Source organism: Aulostomus chinensis, chromosome 9 (assembly GCF_037954235.1).
Source record: "Aulostomus chinensis isolate RoL2024-O1b breed Wild chromosome 9, RoL_Achi_v1.0, whole genome shotgun sequence".
Classification (NCBI taxonomy): Eukaryota; Metazoa; Chordata; class Actinopteri; order Syngnathiformes; family Aulostomidae; genus Aulostomus; species Aulostomus chinensis.
Genome location: NC_141328.1, coordinates 9,680,020 through 9,707,927, shown reverse-complemented (window position 1 = coordinate 9,707,927; position 27,908 = coordinate 9,680,020). Strand labels below are relative to the sequence as shown.

The 27,908-nt window shown below is 40.1% G+C and overlaps 3 protein-coding genes across 7 annotated transcripts; 2 read left to right on the top strand and 1 right to left on the bottom strand.

Moving 5' to 3' along the window:
* The first annotated feature begins 68 nt into the window (after positions 1-68).
* On the top strand, positions 69-6,347 carry ptpdc1b (protein tyrosine phosphatase domain containing 1b). 5 transcript variants are annotated; one of them, XM_086213643.1, is made up of 11 exons: positions 69-128; positions 1,307-1,457; positions 1,835-1,922; positions 2,298-2,463; positions 2,543-2,623; positions 2,721-2,839; positions 3,300-3,437; positions 3,529-4,526; positions 5,092-5,274; positions 5,360-5,470; positions 5,570-6,346. In XM_086213643.1, exons 3-11 carry the CDS (start codon positions 1,877-1,879, stop codon positions 5,702-5,704), a joined length of 1,977 nt encoding a protein of 658 aa, XP_086069769.1. In that variant the 5' UTR covers positions 69-128; positions 1,307-1,457; positions 1,835-1,876; the 3' UTR covers positions 5,705-6,346. The 5 variants fall into 5 exon arrangements, with proteins under 5 accessions (XP_086069769.1, XP_086069768.1, XP_086069766.1 ...); XM_086213642.1 differs by having other exon boundaries at positions 85-163; XM_086213640.1 differs by having other exon boundaries at positions 116-249.
* fbxw12 (F-box and WD repeat domain containing 12) lies at positions 5,503-15,908 on the bottom strand. Its single transcript, XM_086213645.1, has 10 exons — positions 15,686-15,908; positions 15,557-15,594; positions 15,267-15,424; positions 11,371-11,495; positions 10,704-10,910; positions 10,444-10,608; positions 10,063-10,273; positions 8,837-9,018; positions 6,327-6,457; positions 5,503-6,216 (listed from the first exon to the last, which is right to left on the bottom strand). The coding sequence occupies exons 1-10, from the start codon at positions 15,782-15,784 to the stop codon at positions 6,117-6,119; spliced, it is 1,416 nt and encodes a 471-aa protein (XP_086069771.1). The 5' UTR covers positions 15,785-15,908; the 3' UTR covers positions 5,503-6,116.
* Positions 15,909-16,427: 519 nt separating this feature from the next.
* LOC147255729 (protein Wnt-7a) lies at positions 16,428-24,693 on the top strand. The gene is made up of 4 exons (XM_086213646.1): positions 16,428-16,758; positions 17,263-17,489; positions 20,221-20,492; positions 23,060-24,693. Exons 1-4 carry the CDS (start codon positions 16,688-16,690, stop codon positions 23,540-23,542), a joined length of 1,053 nt encoding a protein of 350 aa, XP_086069772.1. The 5' UTR covers positions 16,428-16,687; the 3' UTR covers positions 23,543-24,693.
* Positions 24,694-27,908: the final 3,215 nt, after the last annotated feature.

Here is a 27,908-nt window from a genome sequence, read left to right as displayed (position 1 = left end):
GGGGCCCACTTTCGCAATAAAAAGAACTCAATTCCCATGCTGCTTTTCGAAACTGCTTATGTGGAGCACGGAAGTATTTGTTGGAGCTGTTTGTTGTCAAGCAACAGACATCCTACCGGTCTTCTAAAGTGATTGCCATGAGTATATTTGCTGCCATCTGTTGGTGAATTTTATGAATTTATTTTTTCAAGGAATACTCGTATATTCATAGATTCGGGGACTGGAGGATTACAAATGTCACGAAACTAAGTAGGCAGATAGTGTTACATTTTTTAAATTAGTTTTAAGGCATGTGGTTTATAACTAAAGGTCTTTACTCAAATTATCCTTTTTCAATTGCAGTTTTCTGTTCTTTTCCTTGAAAACTTTGAGTTGTGAACCACACAGTTAGCGGGAAAGTTACAGTACATCAAGCTTAGTTGCATCAGTGCATCATCTTTTTGAGCTTTATGTGAAATTAAGCATCACATTAGATTTTATGATTTATCAAAATATATACTTACAGAGAACATTTATGTTATAATAGTACTCAGCAGTTATAGTATATAACTTAGATGAAACAGCAGGGGATGGAAGTAAAGAAAAATGTATGTCAACAAAACATTTCACCAATACACTTAGATTATTGGCTTCAAAGGATCTTCAAATGCTGTACAACATAACCCCCCCCCCCCCCACCCCACTTAACCAAACCTAACCAGCTTTAGTAAGATGCTAGGTAAGCCAATCAGATTTTATCTACTTGCTATGTCACTGAGGTCCAACTATTTGTAGCAGTATCAGGAGTGGATAAGAGTATTGATAACAGAAAAATTTGCATCTCTCACAAGAACAATCCACAATCTAGTTGTACTACTTCACAGCAGTAGACTCACACATTAGTAAACAAGTACATAGTCAGCACTTAGAGGGTCAGGTCAAATGGATAGTCGATTAATTGAGTGTTCAGTAATATTTTTAACCAAAAGTATATAACAGTGCATCTCTTGACACTGTAACAAAAGGCAATATTGAGTTGGTCAACATTGTTTTTTTTTGTTGAGGAGTGGGTGCTCTATTTTATGACCGTACAGTAATAAGATTACTAGTCTAATCCCGGAGGAGTCAGGAATAGCCCTACTCTCACCCCAGAGACTCACAATGAAAAGAGTAATTTGAAGGCACACATCTCTGGTACTTTCTGAGACTGTCATGAGGTCAGTTTTGTTGTTTTTGGGACCTGTCATCCTTGTAACATAGATCGGCATTCATAGTAGGAGAGCTGAAGATCCTGTGGATAATTGTGTTGCTACACCCTGCCACACAGAGATAATCTGAGGCGAATCAAATCAAGCAAGGCCACGGGATTGACTCTCAACAGAGCTGGAGAGGGACCGGCAACATCAGATAGTGAAGCAGAAGTGGAGCATTTGTCTTCTGAGGTGGTGGTTACAAAGACCATGACTCATCTACCCCAGGTACATTTGCTTATTTTTCTTGAATTCATTGCCGATTTGTTTTGCTTGTTAACTTTAATTGAAGGTTGATTATTTTCCACAGTCGTATTGAAGAGTGAGCACTGCAATAAAGATTCTGACATGTAGTCACTTGCCAAACCTTTAAAATGATTTCAATCTTGGATCAAGCTGTGAATTTTTGAGTTATTCTTCCTTGCTGCTCAGAGTCAAACTAAAAAAAAATATTAAAATGTTTTTTTATATGAAAACATCTAGATGCTAACAGAAATCTAATGATGCCATGCTGTCTTCCAAATGGAGGATACGCCAACACCACCACCAGCTGCTAAGGTTGACAAAGTCTATGCTATGGTATAACAAAGTACATATGTATCCAGGCTCTGCTATGACTGTGGATGTTCACCTGAGTGAGGGATCATATGGCAGTCCATGGAAAGTCAAGTGGTGGAGCTCTCATGGAATTCAGTAAGTAAGGATCAAGATAGATAGATAGATAGATAGATAGATAGATAGATAGATAGATAGATAGATATTGATATATAGTTGTATTATTATATTATATTCCAATGAGAGCAGTCAGGTTGGTAGTTTTCCATGATGTTAAATGCATTCAAATGTGTGAGAAGACTGGCTATTTTTACAGTAATGCCCCATGACAGACCTGTGATGCCAGATCAGGATTAGACACCTCTAAGTGAACCCTCTGCACTGATGATCTAGATGTTAGAAATCCACCTCTCCCCTCAGATGACTCACAAACCTGCTTCCTTCAGATTCTGTTACCGATAACAGATTTATTATATTTTGTGTAATATCAGATCTATTCCCTCTTTCCTCCAGTCAGAGCACCCAGGGCAAACTACACAATAGTTGGAGAAGCTATACGTTATGTCATCCCTGGACATATGCAATGCTCAATTGGCTGTGGAGGTCAAAGCTGCAAGTATGACAACCCAAGTTACTGGAGTGATGACCAGCAGGCGATAAAAGGCCTCTACTCATCCTGGTACACATAAACCTTGGTGATTGATCAACAAATCGTCCATTTCAGTCACATCCAACTAAAACTGTCTCTGTTATTTTAGGATTACTGATCATCTTCTTGCAATGTCCAGACCGTCAACAGAAATCATTGAGAAATATCACATTATTGATCAATTCAGAAGGTATACACTACTTTTACTGAAGGGCTTTGGAATACATCCAGAGAGGAGTATAATGAAGTGTATCTACTGTATCTATCTCTATTTTCTGTGTTTCAAGGAATGGTATTAAAACAGTGATCAACCTGCAGATTCCTGGTGAACACGCGAGCTGTGGAAACCCACTGGAGCCAGAGAGTGGCTTCTCATACCGTCCTGAGACCTTCATGGAAAACAATAGTAAATGCTTTATTAAAAAAAAGGTTTTCAAAAGTCATAGGAGTGACAATTTGGGGTGACAGACAATTTTGGGCATGTTGAAAGAATATTCGTCATCAAAAGGGCATGGGGAGCATCTGAATATATGATAAAGATATGTGGGGTTTAATAGATTCATTGGTTTGCTTTTCAAGAGTTAGAAATTAATAAATGGCTCAGTATGGACTGTTTTCATTATTAGGTGTGCTCTAAACTTATGTAAAACTGTAATATTAGATCAAATAGTTGACTGCCAATTGTATCAAATAAATTATGACCCTATGTAGGTACCCTCGAACAAAGCTATACGTTGTGTAAGAAGGGTTCTTCCAAGCATTGGAAGGAGGGGGTCCATCATCTTACACTTTAAAAAACCTCTGCTTTACGCAATAATTTGTAGGTGTATGTTGCTCAAATCTAATGTTAAAACATCATTTTCCAGTTTATTTCTACAATTTTGGCTGGAGTGATTACGGAGTGGCCAATCTCACTACTGTGCTGGATATAGTGAAAGTCATGGCATTCGCACTGCAGGAGGGAAAGATAGCAGTCCACTGTCACGCTGGTCTCGGGAGAACAGGTGGGTTTTTTTGACTGTTTTGTCTGAGGTCTGATTTTTACATCTGCACCACTGGACACACACCAATATGTTTCTCCTCTCTTTCCTTCAGGTGTGTTGTTGGCATGTTTCTTTGCCTATGCAACTAGGATGACTGCGAACCAGGCTATTTTATATGTGCGTGCTAAACGTCCTGGATCCATTCAGACACGAGGTCAGCTGCGTTGTGTCAGAGAATTTGCCCAGTTCCTTGTCCCCTTACGGAGTGTTTTTTCCTGCGCTGAACCCCGATCCAATTCGGTCACCCTGTCCCAGTATCTAAACCGCCAGAGACACATACTGCATGGACAGGAGCGGAAGGAACTCAGGTACCTACCAAAGATAGTCCGACTAGTGTGCAGGCTGCTGTTGGATATAGCAGAGAATCGACAGGTGATTGAAGAAGACATTCTGGAGGCACCTGACATTCATGACATTGAGATGACTCTCAGCATTATTGAAAAGCTGGGTCCTGCGTTAAAGGGGCCCCGCTTACCAGGTTCTCCCACCTTACCCAGACATTTTAATGAACCTCCCATCTTCTATCATCGTAAGAGTCTGAGTTACAGTGAGTCAGACTTGCGACGACTTGGCTCACAGCTGAACCTCCTCACAGAACCACTCAGCTCCTTCTCAAAGAGTAATGTTGACATAGCTGCTGCACCATCTCCGCCTCAGTCCCGGGTACAAAGTTGGAATAGCAACACATCTGACTTCTCCCATGGTTCAACTGGCTCACTCTGGGAAGTAAAGAATGATGAGAAGACCAAATCAATCCTGCTGAGGAAAGTCAAGCGAAACCCCATCCAGCGTAGTGAGTCCATGGGACACAGTGAGACTAGCAAAAAGGGGTACATGCTTTGCAGGTTGAAGGCGGAGCAGAGGGAGGTGCTAACAACAAATGGCAGGTGGCCACAATACGAAAAGGAGGAGCAGTCAGAGGTGCCCTTTATCACCCTTCAGTCAGAACTGTCTCTGGATGCAAGGAGGTTGCTGGTTGCTCAGGCCCTGGCAGTGGACCTGTTCCTTGATGGGGAAGAAGACCACAAGCATAAAGTCTTAGCCTGGCAGGTAAGTGACCTAGATCAGCTGTGTAGTGGCAAGATTTAAGTGGCAAAATGCTAGAAATGTGTTGTAATTCCTTCTGGATGGTATATTGCATGGCCTCCACACTGACAACTCTTCAGATAGAATCTGAAATCTCAAGTTTCTTTTTTTCCTTTACATGTGACAAAACCACTTGTCCTAATAAGTAAGGAAGATTTGCAACATACAAACACACCAACCATTAATGATCCCCTCCACATATGTTTTGAATTATACAAAAGTACTCTTACAAATACCATGTGTGTCTGACATATTTTGTGCAAAAATCAATTACTATTACCACATTTACAAGTCCATTCTCATATTTGTGCATGCTGAATATTGGACCTGGATCAGCTTCCAAAAGACTGTATTTGTGATGTCACATTCCATGCTCTTAAAATCAGATTTTCACTGAGCACAGACAAAATATGCTTTCACCACTGAAGGAGAAAATTGTCTTTCACTGTCAAAAAGACGCCACAGTACATCCAAGCAAACATTTGACTGCTGTGTGTGTGTGTGTGTGTGTGTGTGTGTGTGTGTTCAGGAGGAGTTGAACCATGGTGGTGCATGGGAAAGGTTGTGTATGGAGCGAGATCCCTTCATCCTCACTGGGCTTATGTGGGCATGGTTGGAGCAGCTTAAAGAGCCGGTCATCTGCCTCCAAGACTCCAACACCCTAAAACCTGACAACATTGATACTGAAACTCTCCTCAACACACTTGGCCAGGTCAGCTACTTGTGCTGAATTGGACTTGAAACAAACAACACGTTTGAGTTATTTCATCTGTATCCTTCTTGTCATGTCTTCTCAGGCCCCTAAAGAAACATTAATGTGCATATTAGATTGTATGGCTCATATGCGGATGATCCCTGGGGAGGTAGAACAGGCGTTCTTGAATCGCACAATTAAGGCATTCACTTGGGTAAAAACACCAAAACACCTCTTTATGTTGAATTAATCACCAGTTTATTTTTTTGGATTTGTTTCAACAACTGCTGAATTTTCTTTACATTCTGAACAGGTGGAAAAAAGTAAAGAAGATGGAGACAAAGTGTATGAGTCCATGACTACACTCCTACGATGTGTTCTTGAGGACATGAGATACATAGCAGCTGAAGAATATGAGCCGCCTATGTCTCCTTTCTCTTTAGTGTAGGTACTACCTCCTTGTGGAGGCCAGAAAGATAATACTTTGTGCCTTTTGATGAAAATAGTAAGAAATGACTGATTTTATTTATGGCCACTATTGCAGAAATAATGAAGAACAGATAACATTTCTTTTTTTTTTTGCCTTAATACTGGACACATATTCATCTTTAACATACCTCAGCTCCAAAGGTGTAGTGATAAAACATTACAAATAAAACCAGTAACGTTCTAATTTATATTTTATCACATAGTATCGATGCCATAACAGAGTTTTTCTGTAATAGAGTCTCTCTTTGTTAACATAGAGTGATAATGCATATGAACAGTTCATAATAAAAGCATCTTTTCTGCTTTCTAGCTGGCTATGCAAAAAAAATATGTAGGCCTTTTTTTTGTGGGGAAATTATGGGGGCTACTGATCAAGAAGTAAAAGAATAAGCTTTTAGGACATCTTTGCCATCTTTCCCTTCTACTGAGGCCACGATGCTTGAGTAGTCGCAGGAGACGTGAGTGAATCCTCTGGACACAAAAAGCAAAAAATTCGTGAGATATCGAATTAAAGTGCAAACAGAGAAAGTATAGCGTTGAGAAACATTATTTGTAACTATGTACAGTAACTTGCAGCTCACCTGGACATAGTGTGAGAGCCTCCCAGTAAGTGGTATCGACTCTCCAGTGTCAACCCTCGATCTTTGTCATGTTTCCATGTCAACACTCGTAAGGAAAGGTCTCGAGATGCCGTTACCACACGGAAAGTATCCTGTTGTTAAGAAATCCAAATCTGTCTTGTCATACGGTGAGGTATATCACAGAGTAAGTAAAGAAATATACATATATTGTAGCTTTTTTATTCAGAAAGATTTTTTCTTCCGGTTATTGCTAATAGACTGTGCAATAATATCTATATATGAATATATTTATATACACTACCAGTCAAAAGTTTGGACACACCTTCTCATTTAATGTTTTTTCTTTATTTTCATTACTATTTATATTGTAGATTCTCACTGAAGGCATCAAAACTAAGAATGAACACATATGGAATTATGTAGTAAACACAATTGTTTTAAATAACTGCAAATAGGTTTGCAAATATTTTAGTATATTATATAATAGTATATATATTAGTATATTAGTATATAATATTATAGTATATTATATAATAGTGCAAATATTTTCAATTCCTCAAAGAAGCCACCCTTTGCTGTGTTTCCAGAGCTGCAAACCCTTGGTCTTCTCTCAGTGAGCTTTGTGATGTCGTCACCTGAAATGGTTTTCACTTCACAGGTTTGCCTTTTCATGGTTCATTCGTGGAATTTCTGGCCTTCTTAAAGGGTTTGGGACCATCAGTTGTGTTGTGCGGAAGTCAGGTTGATACACAGCTGACAGTCCTATTTGACAACTGTTATATAATAACAGTATTATATTATGGCACGAACCAATGAGCTAAGTAAAGAGAAACGACAGTCCATCATTACTTTAAGAACTGAAGGTCAGTCAGTCCGCAAAATTGCAAAAACTTTGACTGTGTCCCCAAATGCACATCTTGGGCTGCCCCAGGAAAGGAAGACCAAGAGTCACCTCTGCTGCTGAGGATAAATTCATCTGAGTCATCAGCCTCAGAAATTGCAAGTTAACAGCACCTCAGATTAGAGCCAAGATAAATGGCACACAGAGTTCTAGTAGCAGACAGATCACTACATCAACTGTTCAAAGGAGACTGCGTACAACATGCCATTATGGTTGGATAGCTGCTAAGAAACAGCTACTAAGGAAAAGCAACAAGCAGAAGAGATTTGTTTGGGCCAAGAAATACACAGAAAGGACATTGGACCGGTGGAAATCTGTGCTTTGGTCTGATGAGTCCAAATTTGAGATCTTTACTCCCATACGCCTTGCCTTTGTGTGACACAGAAAGGTGAATGGATGGTCTCTACATGCATGGTTCCCACCATGAAGCATGGAGGAGGAGGTGTGATGGTGTGGGGGTGATTTGCTGGTGACACTGTTGGGGAATTATTCAGAATTGAAGGCACGCTGAACCAGCACGGCAACCACAGTATCCTGCAGCGTCACGCCATCCCATCCGGTTTGCATTTAGTTGGACCATCATTTATTTTTCAACAGGACAATGACCCCCAACACACCCCCAGGCTGTGTAGGGGTTATTTGACCAAGAAGGAGAGTGATGGAGTCCAGATGACCTGGCCTCCACAGTCACCTGACCTAAACCCAATCAAGATGATTTGGGATGAGATAGACTGCAGATACAAAAGAGCCAACAAGCGCTCAGCATCTCTGGGAACTCCTTCAATACTGTTGGAAAACCATTTCAGATGATGACCTCATGAAGTTCATCGAGAGACTGCCAAGAGTGTGCAAAGCAACGATCACAGCAAAGGGTGGCTATGTTGAAGAATCTAAATTATGAAACATATTTTGAGTTATTTCACACTTCTTTGTTTACTACATAATTCCATATGTGTTCATTCATAGTTTTGATGCCTTCAGTGAGAATCTGCAATATAAACAGTAATGATAATTAAGAAAAAACAATAAATGAGAAGGTGTGTCCAAACTTTTGACTGGTAGTGGATATATTTTGATATTTCTTCACGATACTGTATTTATATTCCAACATCATTTATCTCTATACACTTTTTTCCTCAGCAAGTTAGCTTTTGTCACCTCCTTGCACTTTTTTACATAATACGTGGTGGTGACAGAAATAGACGTGATAGAAAATGGACTGTCATGGCAGACGACATTAGAGCAGCGCCTGCAGCTTTAAAAACCAATACTACAGTGCACCTTGGTTCTAAAGGCATACCAGACAGTAATAAATTAGGGGGGAAAAAAATAGATGTAGATGTTATTAGATGATCCGGATGGTACTGTACATAGCAAGTTGTGTTTTCAACTCTATTTTGAAATTCAGGGTACTGCAATATATCATGATAAAACTTTATATCCACAAATGTCTCATGATAGAAATAATATCATGAGATCCACGGCAACACCCAGCCCTTATCATTAAGTCAATTAAAACTAAATGACCTGCCAAATTATTGTATTGTAGAGTACCAAACACATAAGATTCTTTACATGAAGATGGTATTTGAAATCAAAATCTACCCACCACACATATGGAGGAAATTGGCAAAGTGTGATCTCTGAAGCTGGCAAGCAGGGCTCCTTTCAGAGAATACACCCATAGGTGCTCGTCAGCCACCAACACGATGCAGTTGCTGTCCTTTGCCTCTAGAAGGATGTTTGGCGATCTGGTATTTAGTGTCAAGGGGAAAGACTCCACCTGTTGGACTGTTAATAAAAAGTAATTATGCAAACATAAGCACACACACACACACATGCAAGTATGTCTGCATGCACATACACATACACACACACACACACACACACACACACACACACACACACACAATATATGCAATATATTAGCCGCATTTCCATCCATCCATTTTCTTCCACTTATTCCTGTTAAGGGTCGCAGGGGGGCTGGAGCCTATCACAGCAGCTACGGGCAACCAGGTACACCCTTGACAGGTCGCCAGTCCATCACAGGGCCAACACATATAGACTGACAACCATTCACACCTACGGTCAATTTAGAGCATCCAATCAGCCTAGTCCTCAATTGCATGTCTTTGGACAGTGGGAAGAAGCCGGAGTACCCGGAGAGAACATCACGGGGAGAACATGCAAACTCCACACAGAAACATCCCGTGCCCATTTCTCACATGCATATTACTTAATATTCAACGGAGTCACTTAACAAATGGCATCTTAGTCGGAGGAAGAGCCTTGCTTTTCATAAAATATAATCTTATTTCAAGAAATCTTCAGTCAGGCAGATTCTTTTACTCAATACAACCTGCAATATAAAGTCTCATGCTATTTTTGATATTTTATCTAATCACAATTCATGGTAAGACTATAATTAAAATTGACTATTCACTAAACATAGTGTCTTTTTTATTAATATGTTGCTAATTGGAGCAGTTATCTGCAAAATTTTCTTTGTGTATCAATCTGCAACAGGGTATGTTAACTTTTATTAAATTAATATTCTTCAAGTACAAGGCAAGACTAGAAATTAGACAAATGTAAAAGATTTGGGGTTTTGGACATAATGTAGGTTTTAGCAGTGATGAGCAGGCACTAAAAATAGTCGATAAAATGGGAAATATTTTTCTAACTCATCTTAAGTTACAATTCAAATGTCTTGAATAGGTGACGTGGATAAGAATCTACACAAAGTTCGGTTAATGTTTTTAGAATGACATGATATTCAGTAAGACATCTAAAGTACAGCACTGCTCAATAAGCAGACATATCCGTCCTCACCCTGGATCTCAGACTTGTACTTGCTCTTTTTAATGCTGACATCAAAGACAGTGAGGCCTTTGTTGTTCGGGTGCTGATTGCAGTGGATGACGGCCAGTCTGGCAGGCTGGGTGGGTACGAAGACAGCAGCAAGGCACCCTGTGACCGGTACAGACTGGCACAGAGGAGCTTCATCCTCTGACGGAGAGGTCAAACTCTCTGTGTGAATCACCTGCCAACAAAACCAACACCACAAATCTACAGACTGATTCTCCATTGTGCTCATCGATGAGCCCTATGTCATTCGCACCGAGGTGATGTGGTAAAAGAAAACACACAAGAACGGACAAGAGCAGGAAACACCAATATGAAGTCAGTGCTGCTAAACACAACAAGACATACCTTTGGACTTAAATCATCATTGTCCTTGGTTCCAGCTGCGATCCATTTCTTGTCAGGTGAAACTAGGAGTACATTGACTTTAAAGCTGTCACACACCACAATGCTGGACTTTTTAGCCAAAGCTAAGCCAGCTAGTGTTATCACAGATCCCTGACGGGTTCCTACCTGGAGTGACCAAAGATATTTTACCGAAGTATGATTAAGATAAACTCTGCATAATAAGTTGAACTGTACAAAACAAGAAAACAGAGGTTACTTACTGAGAGAAACCAGTCACTGTTGATATTATATTGCAGCAATGTACAGTATGATGATCCTGTAGGATGGGAGGCCACCTCCCGGCCTGTCTGACCCTGCCAGGTCTTGATGAGGCCTGTGGAGTCTGCTGTGATAACAACATCATGCTGTTCATCAGTTATAATCCACGTTAAAGGACTCTGCTGAGGACTGCACCACAGGAGTTCACCCTGAGAGCAAACAAATCAACATCAGGTTCATGCCTGGTTGAGGCTTGTGAGGTCAAACCAAGGAGAAAATTTGATTCTCTGGAGTAAAGCTGGAATGAAAGTGCATTCCACTGGTTTAGAGCAGATAAAGGCCGTGAATGTAGTTATGTACTTGAATGCTTTCCAACTTTATACATTTCTCATCTAAGTTATGTCTGACATTTCTTTTTAAGTTTCACATGTTTTCATATCTGTAAAAACATCTGGCCATTAGAAAGAATGCAGGTTTGAGGCTCTTCTGAGCTGATCACACTCTCTTGGAAAGTATGTCCACTTATTTTACAAACAAAAAAAGAAACACAATTACATATGAACCAAAATTGTAGCATCAGTCAAAAAACAACAACAAACACACAGAAATCGTGTGCTTTGTTTCACATATTTCAAAGTGAATGATGAAATGTTGAAGAACTGCACTGACACTTTGGATGTTCCAGGCTCGGACTGTGCCGTCAGCAGAGGCGCTGCAAACTGTTGCACTGGTGTTTTCCAAATCAGGTTGATGAGATGAATTACCCTTCATGTAGACGAGACCCACCACCCTACCTAATGAATGACATGTCACACACAAGGATGACATGAGAGTTAAGACAGTTGGGAGAGAAGATAGATTCAGGTTGGATATCTGGCACACTCCCCTGCACCCAGCAGCTTCTTCTACTCAATTTCACTCAGTGTTTGCAGCAGAATTTGACTACAGGATCTTTCAATTAAGGAATATCAATAAATTACTTTTTGAATGACACAAAACCTTATCATTTTCAATACATTAGTAATGATTTGCTCATATTTGAAGAAGAGAAGAGACATCGCCAGTAGCAATCATGTCACACCAGACACTTACAGTACTAGACTTGTTAAATGGGACACGGCTCTTTTTTATAGTTTTACTTGTGATTTGTATTCACCAGAAGTCTTATTTTTACAAAGTACTTCATCTGCTATTGATTTGGAGCCACGTGGGTCAACAGATAAGGAAGAAAATGGGTAATTTTTCAATACATTTTTTATATAAAATAAATATCAGTGAAGCTGTATATAAAAAAAAGAGTTGTGTCTTATGTGTTCAGTCCAGTGCAATTTTCCTGACCTGATTTGGATTCACTAAGTCTAATAATGGAAGCAATTCAATAAATAGAGAAAATAATTAATTAATTGATTGAATGATTAATTATTTACATAAAATAAATACACTACAGGCCAAAAGTTTGGAAGCAAGATCAAATTTGTGCAAAAAAAGCTCATAGATCCATTGGTATACTTTGCAACAAAATAAATGTGATTATTATATAAAGAATAAATTATCAGAAGCCATTTTTACTAAAATGATCAGGTATTTGAGTTTTTCTTGATTAGACTTTGCTTTCTTCATCGTAATCTCCTCTGGCTTTAACAACAGCATGGCATATATGAGGCATTCTCTCCGCAAGTGTTTTAAGGTATGTGAGTTGCATTCTGAGCTCTCTTCAGTTAATCAATAAGAAACTGCTGATTTGTAGGATGCACTTTTCTGACTGATCGATCCAATTCATCCCACACAAGCTTAATTGGAGAGAGGTCTGGAGACTAAGGGGGCCAAACCATCTTTCGAAGAACATCATCCTTTTATTTTTTGTCGAGGTAACCTTGACAGAGATTGGCAGAATGCTAAGGTCATTATCTTACTGCAAAAAAAGCTTTCGACCCACAAGTCTTAGTCCAGATGGAACTGCAAGATGCTGGGGGATGGAGTGGTACTGTTCCTTCTTAATGATACCCTTCACTTCAAACAAATCTCCTACTCTATCACCTGCAAAACATCCCCATACAGTACCTTTGCATTACCACCTCTATGCTATATTGTGGGTGTTACACATGGTGCCTTAAGACGTTTACCAGTTTGTCTGTGGACAAAGACTCTGCGTTTTGAACCAAATAATTCAAACTTGCTTTCGTCAGCCCAGAGAAATTGTTTCCAATCATCCATCCATCCATCCATCCATCCATCCATACTCCATCCATTTTCTACCACTTATCCTGTTTAGGCTTGCGGGGGGCTGGAGCCTATCCCAACTGCCTTTGGGCAAGAGGCAGGGTTCACCCTGGATGGGTCGCCAGTTGCAGGGCCAACACATACAGACAGACAAACATTCACACTCACAGCCACGCCTCCGATCAATTTAGAGTATCAATCAGCCTCGTCCCCTCTTGATGTCTTTGGACTGTGGGAGGAAGCTGGAGTACCTGGAGAGAACCCACACAGGCACAGGGAGAACATGGAGACTCCACACAGAAAGACCTTGTGCTTGAGCTGGAGCTTGAACTAGGAACCTTCTTGCCATGAGGTCACAGTGCTAACCACTGCACCACTGTGCTGCCTTGTTTCTAGTCAACATAGGTCCATTTATTGTGAGCTTTTGCTCACTTATACCTTTTTCTTGTTCTGTGGATGAAGTCGTGTTTTGTTTTTTTGCAGACACACAACCCTTCAGACCAGCCTTTTTCAAATGTCTTTTCACAGCTTGTCATGTTGATTTCCTCCCTTATTTGTGGTGCTGTTTTTCACTGATCTCTCTTACTGGTGACAATAATATTATTAAATAACCTTGTGGATATTTAACTCTTCAGTGGGGCCACTTCACCCGTGAACAAACTCTGATAAGAGAGTAATCAGGACACAGATCGAGCGTTAGTTCTGTCAGACCGGGGTAGTCAAGCGCTATTGGCTTTCCCGTCCATCAATCAAACTGATCAATCAGCTGATCTACAGCATCTCCGCATCAGCTGATCAAATCCCTCGCTTCTGATTGGCCCCTCTCAACTTAAATGTCACCCGGCCTCAACTATCGCTCTGCTAGCTTCTGGCTATGCTGCTCTGCCCGCTGTCATCTGCTGCTGCTATCTGCTATCTGCTATCTGCTATCTGCTGTACAGTTGCTCCTGCTCGCAACTTGCTACCCTCCACCTCCCCAGCTCCACCTTGTCGTGTATACATGGCATAGTTCGTTCCATGTCATGCTGCTGCTCTGTTCACGGAGGTATGTTTGCTCTTCCAGTCTTAAACTGGGAGAACCTTCCCTCATGCTGCTGGTCCCCTGTTTCATGGTGCTCATGAAAAATTATCAGGGGACTCCTCTGAACAGAGCCATACTGCCAATTTGTACTATCATAAACAAATCAAGCTCATTATCATCTCTTGTGTTTCTTGACGTGAATGGACCTGACAGAACTGACGTTTTAACTCCTTTATCAAAAAAGGGTCAGAGCAGCTACAGTTTAGCATGTATTATGTCTATGCATAATACTGTAACAACACCAGACCTCAAAAATCCCCCAAACATGAACTTGGCCGCCCCCTAAAGGGCCTGACTCAATGTAAACAACCTTACTAAATGACGCCTGATCAAAATGATGAAATAACAATTTAACTGAAATTAAATTAATATATTATATGCACTTTACACTCTCAAGGGGAATTTACAACTATCATGTTCGTCCTCTGCTTTTGTAGTAATCCTCTTTCTCCCAGGCCTTTTCTATCATTTTAACTTGTGTAGTGAACTCCTTTGTTGGACACCGTTAGGCGTTTTGCAATTTCTCTTTCAGTGTATCCTTCTTTTCTCAATGTACAAATCTGTACTCTTGTTTCTTTACTCAGTTGCTTCTTTGAAGTCATTTCTGCAGTAATTTATCAGAGATTTGAATGCAGTTGTGATTTATTGGGATTTTTGTATACAGACTCTCAAAAGAGTAAGAGTAAAAGTGAATGCAAACTGATTTTTTTTTAACTTTTGCACTGAATTTATGCAAATTTTCTTGATCCTAAAACGAAGTCCTTCTTTTCTTTTGTTGACATTCATTCAGCATTGGTCTGATTTCATCTACCTAAAGGTAAATTGAGTAAACTGGTGCATATAAACTAACAGCAAGGTCTGATCATGCAGTAAATACATCCCAAAATACATATAACTGATGCTGGTATCCAAGAAAGGCATTGTGAACAGAAACCTGAAGTTGCTTCCAAATGTTTGGCCTGTATTATAAATAAGATTTCTGCAGTTAAAATATGTGTGGTATATGAGTATGATTAAGTAGAATTTTATGATATTTTTCTATTATTATTATTATTATTATTTGAATAATAATTATTGTTATTTACTAGGGTTTTGAAAATAACCATGTTTTGTGTCATGTACTCTTTTAACGGTTTGTTAGCAATTTTTTTTTATTTTCAATACTAGGTGACATCTACTAGAAGAAGCCTCTGGATCCTGGGTGAATCTGATATCTGCTTCGTATCCAAATTTTAATTAACTGCGATGGTAGGGGCAAACAGACCTGTGTGGCCCCTGAGACTTAAGCAGGTGTAACCTCCGGGGCGCCCTTTCGTCATTTTTATCTCCAGGTGACACCGTCGCAGGAAGTACCTCTTCCATGAATATTCACCCCCCAAAACATCAAGGTTACAGAAACTCCAGCGCTGCAGACACATCCTCCTGATGATCAAGGGACACTTGATTGGAAGTCAGTCAACAAAATATCTATAAAACTAGAGGGAAGTGTTCAAACGTACAAATCTACTTTAAGACGCAACTCTGAAAAAGATAGAAAATACGCAGAAAGCTCACCTCCACAACCAAGGAGTCTCTGCTACTTCATGCCAGTACTAAAACAATACAATAAATCCCATTAATCACTTTAATAATCGCAATAATATTGCACTAGTGGGCGACTTCCGCAAGTTTAACGCTCCTTACCTTACACACACTCGAGGCACTGATCAAATCTTCCTCGCCGAGGAACGTAAAAGTATGAATAAGACAATCACCTATTAGGTGATGATGAGAATTGCTCATCGTGATGATGATAATCTTGCAAGATTATCCGTCTACTTTACGTGGAAAACCTGTACGAGCATTAATATTTGACAAACTACGGAAATTAGTAAGGGCCAAACCGGATTAGTCGGTTCGCTTTTAACCCGCATTGCCTTTATTGTTGCCACTAGATGTCGCTATAGTAAAGGTAACTGGTCCAGAGCAACGTGTGGGTTGACCGGTAAAGTATCACACAGTAAAGTGAGAAGAAGAGAGTAAATGTACTTCTTAAAATATAAATATTTATTTATAATGGGATTGGAAAAGCACAATTCCATATGAGAATTTTTGTGAAACTTTTAAAATCAGTTCAACTTGATTTTAATATTGTTGTGTAGATCTTTTGCTGTCCCAATTAATAGGGGGATAACCGTGTGTGTGAGTGTGAGTGTGTGTGTGTGTGTGTGTGTGTGTGTGTGTGTGTGTGTGTGTGTGTGTGTTGAGAGACAGACAGAGAGAGAGAGAGAGAGAGAGAGAGAGAGAGAGAGAGAGAGAGAGAGAGAGAGAGAGAGCCCTGGCGGGATTCTTCAGCAGGGCCCCATGTCTCCTGTGAACACGCCCCAGATAGATGAGCCAGATATATAGCCAGGACCTGCGGGTAGCAGAGGAACTGTGAGAAACAGATAATCGCACTTGTTCACCCCAAGGGTTACCTGTGACACCCTCGCAATGACAAGAGGGCCCAGCCAAAAGGGGGCCACGTAAAGGAAGTTTGGGTGATACTTTACCTGGCTATCTGTAAAAGTCCCCGAGCTCTTTCATGCTTTTCGTGCGTTTGGAGTTCCTTTGGATTTACCTGGGCTGTGATCGATCGGAGAATAAGCGAAGCGGGTTATTCATCAGCTCCACAGATCGTTGCATGAAACTGAGAGCGAGGCCGCAATGAGTCGGAGAACACGACGCTGGATTTTAAGAGTTTTACTTTGTCTAGGGATTGTTTATTTGAAAATTGGGTGAGCTGCGTTTGTTTGAATTTACTTTGGATTGCTGTTGGTTAATCTGAAATACTTGAATGACAATTCAATTTTTCTAGTGTTGGTGTTTCATAAATGGTCCATATATAGTTAATTATGTTTATGGATGGTAATGATTTACATTTTGAACAATCAGAGAGAGTAGGTTCTCGCAGACCCGTGGCTGGTGCGTGCATATCACTTGGTGACATTTCCTCGGACCTCTAAAGGTCGATAGGAATACCGGCATAATACTCAAAAGAATATTAATTTATGTCTGTTCAATGGCGCACCTAAGCCCACATATTTAATGAAATCTCTTCCAAACAAAAATTTATCATTTTCAAATGTAAACTGAAAATCAGCTACTTTTCCCCATGATCCCAAAGGTGCAAATGTATTTCATTCATATTGGTTTAGTCGGGTTGAAAAAAAACAATAACCGTAAAATACTTACATCGCAAGTAAAGGTAGTTTTTTTTCCTATCCCTCTTTTATTCACAGTGGTTTCTCGTCGGTGGTGGCCCTAGGTGCGAGTATAATCTGTAACAAAATCCCCGGTTTGGCCCCCAGACAACGGATTATCTGCCAGAGTCGCCCCGATGCCATTATCGTCATCGGAGAGGGAGCACAAATGGGCATCAATGAGTGCCAGTTTCAGTTCAAAAACGGGCGCTGGAATTGCTCTGCACTTGGAGAGAGGACAGTCTTCGGAAAAGAGTTGAAAGTGGGTATGTTGCTGTCTGTTAAAGTTTGTTTACAGTTTGAAATTTTCTTACACATTTAATGAAACACAACCAGGGCGTATTTGCGCGCATTTAGCGCAGAAAGCTTTTAAGATTTGTGATTGCCCTTAAAATGTTAGTGCATTTTTAAGATCAAGTGCCAGATTAAACTGCTTAACTGTATTTGAACCATGAAAAATTCATTTATGTCTCTTTTGACGGCGTGTGAAACAATAAGACAAAAAAAGCACCAACAAAAAAAAACCCCATCTATTTTCAGAAATGACCTTGACAGATGTCTTATGAAATATAATCTAATAGTTAGCAACCTCTTGATCTCCAGTCAACTACTGGAACTTCATTTTTACCTGCATTATTGCCTCCATAATGAAGCTGTTGATTATGATTATATTCATTATTGATGAATTATCAATCTAGAACTAGACAACAATAATCTTAAGGAAGCTTGAAGCACATAATTTAGTTTAGTTTCCAAATAAATAACTCAAAAAATAGTTTGGAGATTAATTGATTTATTTACTGATTAAATGTGTACATGTTGCAGCCTTAGCCAATGATCATCACGCAGGGAGCTAGTGTCATTTACATCAGGCATCCATCCATTTGCTCCAGACTTGTCACTGAGTGGGGCTTTCTGAGCATGTATAAAAGGTATCTGAGGCCAGCACTGTAACAAAGCTCTGCACCAAAGTGAATGGTGGCAGCCTTTTCTTTTCAGCCCAGCAGTCTCATGAGACACATTTTCACTGGTCTTTATCCTGTCTAGTGATGGGTGCTGTGGCTCTCACTGTAAGAACATAGATCTTACCACGGGTATAAGTTACAGTGGGGAAAAGTCAAAAGGAAAACATGAAGGTGGTGAATTAAACAAACACAAATAGTTTAAATGTGTGCTCCTGCTGCTCTAGACAGAAATGTCCTCTATAAAATGGAGGGACTTTGGGAGCAATGCTGAAATGATCTCTGAGGCCCATTTGTTGGCTGCTGTGAAGCTGGTCTATTTGATATGTAGCATGTTGAATGAGGAAAACTTAAGGTATCCACTGATTGTAACCAATGGATCTCCACCAAGGAAAGTAGGTAAGGAGTTTAATTGGTGAAGTTTAAAGAAAAAAAACAGAAGAAATACAAAAAAACATTTAGATATATTCAAAATTTAGTTAAAAAACACAAAGCAGAGCTATTGAAAACCCTTTTCACAATGGTCAGTAGCTTGGACCAGCTGTTTGAGGCCATCTTGCCTGTTGGAAAGAAAGGATAATCTCTTCATGCTGTTGAAATGACAACAGTGGTGTTTGACAATCTGTTCCTTTATGAATGAGTGGTTTTAGCCCATCAAGGATCTTGGTGTGTGTTTCTAAGAGAGGTTTACATCTATGGCTTGGACAGCCATACAAAATAGATTGGTTTCACTGATCAGATTAGCGTAGAAGCCAACTGGTTGTAAATGAATGCCTTTGTTGATGCCCAAGCTGTGTGGAGCTGTGTAGCGTGCAGTGGGTCTTAAAGTGAAAAGAGAATGTGCAAGGTGCACCAGCGTTTCCATCACCTTTTTGGAACTAAACTGTGTTTGAATTTGAGATTTTGATTAACGGACTGAAAGGCGCATGACCCTGAAGAGATGAAAGAGAAGAAAACATTGCAGAAAAATAGTAATTGGCACTTTTATGTAAAGATTTATTGATATCTCCCACCATTCATTAAAAATTGTAGGAAGAGTTCATGGTGAACTCATGCACATGAACTCCAAGGAAAAAAATTAACAACTGTGTAGTCAGAACTGACTGACTGCACAGACACACCTTCTTTTCTGGCTCAGAGCCCACTGAGTCTGTAAAAACGTCCACATAATTTATGCCTCAATATGAGCTTTTTTTTTTTTTTTTTTTTTTTTTTTTTTTTTTTTTAGTGGCGAGGGCATCCATCCAAGATGTTTATCAAAGACATGCCAACTTTACATAGTAAACCGGGTGGCGGGAGGAAGCACAAAGACAGTGTGATGTTTGGTTTGAACAGACAGAGACAAGAGGAGATTATTTACACATAGATATGATGGATGTGACAGCTTTTTCCTGTTTGCTTGATAATGAATGGGAGATGTGAAAATTCGGACATGGGACTTCCTGAGCAGGTTGACGATGCACTTTTTAATGATATGTGTAGGATGTTAAATTAGAAGGAAAACATTTACCTGTACATCCCATACATGGATTAGGTTTCTATTAGTTTCCTTTTGAGTGCTTTCATTTCAGAATATATCAGTGAGTCTTTTTGGATTAACCTTTACTTAATTGTCGATATTTACGTGTGCGTGTGTAAATGATTTGTCAGCTGGACTTCGCTGAGATAACGCCAGGATGAAGATTCTGATGTTAGCACCTTATGAGTTTATACACAACATGTCAGTTTCTGAGTGGATCAATACCTTTTCCCCCTTGACAACCCTCTTATTCATACAGCTTTGTTGACTATATAGTCAGCAACCATTTTGGTTCACAGGCAGGACAGTTTCCAGGTCAGATTTCAAAACACTGCAGCCCTTGAGTAATATATCAGTTAAGATTGTGATGTAAACACCTATACTGTCAATAAATAACCTTTTTTTTCCAATTTAGAAATTCTACCTCATACTTGCAGAGACATCACGATTCAGAATTTAAAAATAAAAGATACTCCTGCTTCATTCTATATAACACCTTCTTCTCTGCTCCCCTAGGCAGTAAAGAGGCTGCTTTCACATACGCCATCATTGCAGCTGGGGTGGCCCACGCCATCACAGCCGCTTGTACGCAGGGCAACCTGAGTGACTGTAGCTGCGACAAAGAGAAGCAGGGTTTCTACAGTAAAGACCAAGGCTGGAAGTGGGGTGGCTGCTCTGCAGATGTTAGCTATGGCCTCGGCTTCTCCAAAGTATTTATCGATGCACGGGAGGTCAAACAGAACGCAAGGACGCTCATGAACCTCCATAATAATGAGGTGGGACGCAAGGTAAGTGATTGATCATTGAAGATGTTTCAAAACATGATTCTTTCAAGACACTGAGGGTACATGTAGGTGAGGGCTTGAAGGTGCAGATGAACCTGACCTGTCCCAATAACTGAGCTTAGTTCCTCTGGCAGCTTGCGGTGTTGGCAAACCTTGTGCCAAGGATCTGGGCAGCGGGGTCAAGCTCAAACAAGCACAGGAATAAAAGGTTGCATTTAGAGAAAGTGCTGTCTAAGTGAGAAGGTTTGATTACAACCCAGATCACTGCACTGAAACTGATTGACACTGTACAAAAAGGCATCAGCCCAGCCCCCACATGCTATGCACTGTCAGAACAGTATACAGATACTTTTATCATGATGCCCTTCCAAAATGTCTCTAATATCATAAACCCTCATCAGGAGCGATGTGCTTGTACACGCTCCTCAGGCGTGTTTATACATTTGATCATGATGAGTAATTTTGTTGCTGTATAGAGGAGTATCTTTTGAGTGATACTTCACCCAAATACCTTCATTCATTTAGCCATAATTCACCGTTAGATGTCTTGAATTCATCAGGGGTTTCCCCCTGCTTGATGTTTTGGTGACTGCAGAATTTACACAGCACCTTTTTTAAAAAAAACATGCTTACAAACTCTTAAGTCCTCCAGTGTAATCCATTTTTTTCCCAGTTGAATGTCCGATACTTTCAAAACACGTAATACGAGATGACTAAAATAATCATTGTTCTACACCCTACAACGGGGGCAGCCAGGAGTCAGCTCCCCAGAAATGATGCTGCACACCATGTCAACATCCGTCACCTAATGTCTAGCCAAAGAGCAAGCTGGTAGAATTGATTTTGACTGAATTTGCAAATTATTTCCTTTTAGTTAGTTATTAGCTGTTTGTGGAATGTGGATCATATGACTGGATAAGAAAAGACTCGGATCATACTGGATGATGTGTTGTTGAGTTTTTGTAAATGGATGGGTTTTTTTTTTTTGTTGTCGTAGTTTTCGCCAAAGTTTGGGCTCCATTAGCGTTGAGCAATAATTATTTGCCCAGCATTTTCTGAATTCTCATATTTACCAAGAAACCATGCAGTGGGATAAAAATTCATCATAAATTGAAGACTTCTAAGTGTGAGTAACTGATAAGCACATTATGATATCTTGATGAAGTATCACTTTAATGAACTCCCTATTAGAGAATAGCACCGGCACACCAGCCACCAACAACAAACAACATCCACATTAAACCATTAGGGTGTTTCTATCCAAAAGTCAAAGAAAGTGTGATTTACTACAAAACAAAGTGAATTTAAGCCAAGAGTATCACGAAAGTAGGAAGGTAAACCGCAATTATGTGACAAAATACAAATAAAACAAAAGTACTGTTTACTTGCTCCTTTTAAGGGCTTTTCAGCATCCATGGCTGCAGGGTGACAACGAGACTCCAGTAAGTCTAGAGGTTAAAGATTGAGTGGAATAATGTGCCAAACAGCTAAAGTGAAGCTGGAGTTTAGGGAAGAATAAAAAAAAAAACAGCTTTACCCAAGTTTACTCATATCCCCTCTCCTTCTCACGGTGCCAGAAAAGCCTGATTCACACACCCGACACGTCCATCCCCTGACTTGCTGAAAGCCTCACACACAATTGAAGCGAGCGGATCATTTTCTTCGTGCATTTTAGTACCATGAATTCAAATTGGCTTATCTGGACAGCTAAATTGCCTTCCAGGAAAGGACTTCAAACTTTGAGCAGTTTTCCCTCTTCCTTGTTCTTTCTGCTAATAAATGGGCTCTCTGTTTTGATAGTTATCCCCCTCCTCCTCCTTTATTTATGCTAATCAAGAGCAGTGACACTGAGCAGGAGCACCGTTCACAGCGCCCTGGTCCAAGACGTCCAGACAAAGGCTGTCACAAGTGTTGGTCACAGAGCCACTGATGGATTAGGGAGTCGGAGGCAATGTTTTTACTCAAGGAGAGGTTCTTTCTTGATGTTGTTCACATATGGGTTTTTATTGTTATGGTCTGCTTGCCAAAAAAACTCAAGCTCAAAACTCGCAACATTTTTTAAAAGGAAATCACAATTGACCTTGTTGTGAGGAAAATTCCAGTTTCAGTCAATGGTACTTCTCAGTGTCATCAGTTTAGGATTTAGCAGTAATCCCAGTCACTCTGCGCCTTGTACATTCGCTCTTGACATTTGTGTTCTGTGTGTGGTATCTACACACACACACACACACACACACACAGCCTGAAATCTGATACATTATTTTGGCTTCTGTGTACACTGTATCACGTAGCAATGTGATGGGGTTGTGTATAATCCCAAACTACAGGGTATTGTCAGTCACATTGTTATTAATTTGCACATTTGTTGCACAACAACCAAAATTTGACACTGTTTAACCTACACCAGGGTTTTAGAAAACAAGCTATTTCTAATAAATTGCATTGTAATTGGGTTTAATAATCTAGTTGGCTGTCATTAAAGTATTGATAATGTGTTACTATCAGTCATCAGTGGAGTGTTTTTGAAGTTGTTACTATGTTACTAAGTTGTTTTTGTGTTTCTATTGTAGGTCCTGGAGAAAAACATGCGACTGGAATGCAAGTGTCATGGTGTCTCAGGCTCCTGCACCACCAAAACCTGCTGGACTACACTTCCCAAGTTCCGCGAGCTCGGCTACATTCTCAAGGAGAAGTATGCCCATGCAGTGCATGTGGAACCAGTCAAAGCCAGCCGTAACAAGCGCCCTAAATTCCTCAAGATCAAGAAGCCTTACTCTTACCGGAAGCCCATGGATACAGACCTGGTGTACATAGACAAGTCGCCTAACTATTGTGAGGCAGACCCTGTGACTGGGAGCTTGGGGACACAGGGTCGGGTTTGTAACAAGACCATGATGCAGCACATCAGCGGCTGTGACTTGATGTGCTGTGGCCGGGGATACAACACACACCAGTACTCCAGAGTGTGGCAGTGCAACTGCAAGTTCCTGTGGTGCTGCTACGTCAAATGCAACACCTGCAGTGAGAGGACAGAGGTGTACACATGCAAATGAGAATATTTATTGGGCGGGTGTGTGAATTAATGTTTTTGAATGAGTGTGTGTGTGTGTGTGTGTGTGTGTGTGTGTGTGTGTGTGTGTGTGTGTGTGTGTGTGTGTGTGTGTGTGTGTGTGTTCGTGTCTGGCAACTGGACCTGTAAAAAGAAAGGCTGTTGTTGCAGTTTGTTCATGTGTAATGATGAACTACTGTACTGAGTCTACAGCGATGAAGACGGGTGTCGTGATTCTTTTGCACACAAAGCTCTTCAGCCCTTGGACTTGTGTATGCTGGGGCGCAGCATCAAAACAGAGTGACAAAACAATGTTAAGGGAAAAACTGTACCGTTGTATATGGGACTGGGTGACCACAGTGTGAGTCACTGAAGCAAAAAGCTATACGAACATGAACTGTCACTGTGACTGTTGAGGACATGGACGTTGCCAATACAAATGGATTACGGTGGATGTGATTGCTGGGTGGTGCACACTTCCCCTCATCAGTGCACACATGACAAGACCCAGCCATTTGGAATATTTAACATACTGTATTTAGAGAATGAAAGTAATTAATATTAATTTATTGTATTAAAAAACTACTGATTTTGTCCATTATGGGTCAAAAATAACAACTATTGTGAGGGTTTAGTTTATGAAAGCAATCAAACACTGTACACTGTTAACACACTGGATTTGAATCGACCTGCTGATCTGGAATAATTTTGTTCTAGATGAAACTGGCTATTGACCTCCTGACCCTCTCATGAGTTTGTCTTCCCTGTGTTTGCTGCTAGTCTAGAGAAACTGTTGAGGTAGAAGGCTGTACGCTCAATTGACTGTCTTCAATGGCATTGCTCACTTCAGCTTAACTGGACTTATTAACAGATCAAAAAACATGAGCACACTTTCCACTTTTGGTAAATATTGGTTAATAGAGTATATTTTGTAAAAGCCTATTTTTATATGAATGTCTTATTTATATCTTTTGCATATTCAACGTCAAGCTCTGACCTGATACCTGTTTTTAAAAGCTGATATATGTAAGTTTTACCCCTGCTGTGTCACTGCCTTATTTGTATATTGTAAGTAATAGAAACTGTTTATATGTGTGTCTGTGTTCAAACATCTGTGTTTACTGCATTTCATGACTACTACTGATGGAATACAGGAACAGAATAATACTAACAATACATGATTGCGTTCTTGCCTCCTCCAATAGCAAGTCTCACTTTTATCTTGAGAAAAGGACAAATAAGTATGCTTCAACATAAATATATATCAACTAGAGAGTGCTTAGCTCTGTCAAGGCAATATGACATCATCAGATTTTGTTTTTTGTTTTTTGGGATGGTTTTTCTTTAACCTATATAATCTATCCTACCATTTTCTTGACTTAAACAAAAGTAATAGCTGTTGAACTTTTATGACATTTATTACCTTAATTCTTCATTAAATCAGAATCAATTAGCCTTCATTGCTTAAACTTTCAAAAGAAGTAAATCTTAATGAATACCAGCGCTATTGGGATTTGAATCATCACCAAACACTCGTAAATCCACATGGTACGGATAAATATTCTTAAACGTCATATGGCAATAAATCAAAGGGCTTATCCAACGTGTAAAATGTGTGCAATAGTGGGCAGTAGAAAGAGAGATGTTCTTTGAGAGGGGAAAGTTATTCGGGCTTAATTGAGGGCCAGATTTGCAGACTGGGAAGTGGTTGAATGTGCCAGAGGAGCAATGTGTTTGTGCTCTAATAGTAGGGTACCAGTGTAATTGATGAGACTGGTCGGGCAGACTGTCACAGTGATGACTTGCTCAGCCAGGGGAGTGGGAGCTGTCAGGTGATAGATGACTTGCACATCTGCTTCATTCACTTCTAGGCCACTAGTTGCTACAACAACCTGAACGCAGCCGAGAAAATGCGGGGCAGTCTCCAAGAGAGGCAGGCCGACATGTCAGGGAAATGTTAACGATGCTTAAGCCAACAGTCGTTACAGATTCCACTCTCATCTGCATGGAAGTGGAGTGAGGAGACAGAGCCAAAGGTGCTGACGGAAAACCTGCTCCCAATAATCTTCTAGGATTGTGGCCTGTAAAATTTTCACCTGTGCTGTATTTTAGGACGTTTCACCGTAAAACCCTTTTTTTCTTGATTGAAGACACTGAGAAACATGAGATTTCAGGTTTAATTTACAGTAGATTAGCTGTATCATGTGTCATTGCCAGTGATAATCTGGTCTGAATAAAGAAAAAAGGGCGTGAAGGGGATAATAAAAGAGGCTTGTCTCCGTCTGACAAAAGCTTTCAGCTTTTCATGATATTGATACAAAAGACTCATGAGTAAGAATGGGCAGCTCTGGTTAAACCTAAACTGGGGCTTTGTGTGCAGGACGCACATCACATTATGTCATGAACAAAACACTTACACCTCAGGGTCATTTATATGAGCCAGTTCTTTACTTTACCATGAAGTAATTTAACATTTCAAGGGGTACGGTTGATATTGTTAGTAAAAAGTAGGCCAGAAAAACTTTTGTTGAGAAGCTTTTTCAGATTTCATAGGCTAAACGAGAAAAAAAACGAACATAAATCAAACTGACTAAAGTAACCTTCAATAGATTATGTCACTTTAAACAACATGAAAATGATCAATAATCAAGTGAGTAAAATATATCAAAATAATGTGCATTTTGGTAAAAACACTAAGGCTAAAGTAAACCATAAAACCTGAGGTGACTCAAATTTCAGGCTCAGAAATCCTGAATGATTGCTTTGTCTGAGATTTAGTTAACTAAAACTTGACTCAACTCATGGGCACTTGGAGAGAAGATACTTCCTCCAAGGCAACATGATGTCATCAGATTCAGTTTCATATCCCTTCCAAAATGCGATTGTTTCTCTCCCCTGCAAACAAAATTCATTAATATACATCCACAACTTATTGAGGTGTTCCACTAACAGACAGACAAACAGACAAGTAATACTCACATGGGTGAAAATGACTGAATATGATGAAAGGGACTGACACTAAATGATTAGTCTGATAAGATACTTTGAAAATGGTGAGCTAAAGTTGATACGTGTTCTTAACTTCTGTTAATCCCAATTAATCATGGCAATTTACACCATCAAAGTATTTGTGATATCATATACAACATAATATGTATTATTTTAAACAAGCATTGTGGTTTAGCTACTGCTCTAGATAATCCACCTGCACTGTTTTGCAGTCAGGTGCAAAACACCACCACACAAAGGCTACAGTCACTTATTCCCCGTTGAGTCACAAGCACAAAATACCAGCTTCTTTGATATTGCAGCCTAAATCAGACAGCGTGCAGGATCACTTGGATGCTAATTATACTCTTAGACATGTTTCTCCATAAACAGGACCAGACCCATGCCAAGATCTGCAGGGGTGTAATATCCATGTTGCTGTGAAGTTTGGTAACCCTTTGGAGCTTTGTTAATAAAAACACAAACACGCTCGCACACACATGCTACCATCACCCGCAGAAGCTGGAAATTGGTGGTAGCAGCAGATTTATGGTTGGTAGTCTGGCTCGCTCCCCTTGTTATTGCTGGAGGCCTGCCACAGCTTCCCTATCAGCTCCCATGGCCTGTTAGATCAGCTGTGCAGCCCAGCCATGCACTCCAGCCAGTAATTAGCGCCAAAGCCAACAACGAAGCTGTTAAAATCGCATTTAAGCAAGACCCATCCTGCTATCTTTTTATCATTAGATCGGCTTCGATGATCAGATTTACAGCTGAAATTAAAACTGAGTTGATGAGGCAGCTGTTTGTTGAATCTAGTGATTTATATGTATGAATCACTGATTTATGAAGGTGTTTCACATGGAACAAAGCAAGAAAATTCCTCAAGAACGCTACAACAGATGAATGAATAAGGAAATGACTCATTATTTCCCAATATGTGTGGTTAAATAGCACTCATTAACCCAAAGCTCCCTGTGCATGAACTGTTCTGCCCCAATATTTCACTCCAGCAAGTGGACAGGACTGAAGACAATAATTTAAAGGAGGACGAGGAGGAGGAGCGGGAAAATGTGCTCTCCAGTTTCTCTCTCTCCTTTGCTCTCTCTTACCATAAATCTTCTGACACATGATTATGTCAGTCATACTTTTGTTTTTCCTCTGGTTGAGACATGCACAAGCACCTGAGCGCTCCACAGTAAATTGCAGAGCACAAGGTTGTCTTTATGTGATTCCAGAGATACTGTATGGGTGCAGAGCTCATTCATGCACTCTCTTAACAGCATGGTGTTTGAGCCTTAGCGATGGAAACCAGAGATAGTAGACGATATCCACTCCCAACAAGAGAGATTCACAACTGTTTGGGCCTGGCAGGGTCTAACTTC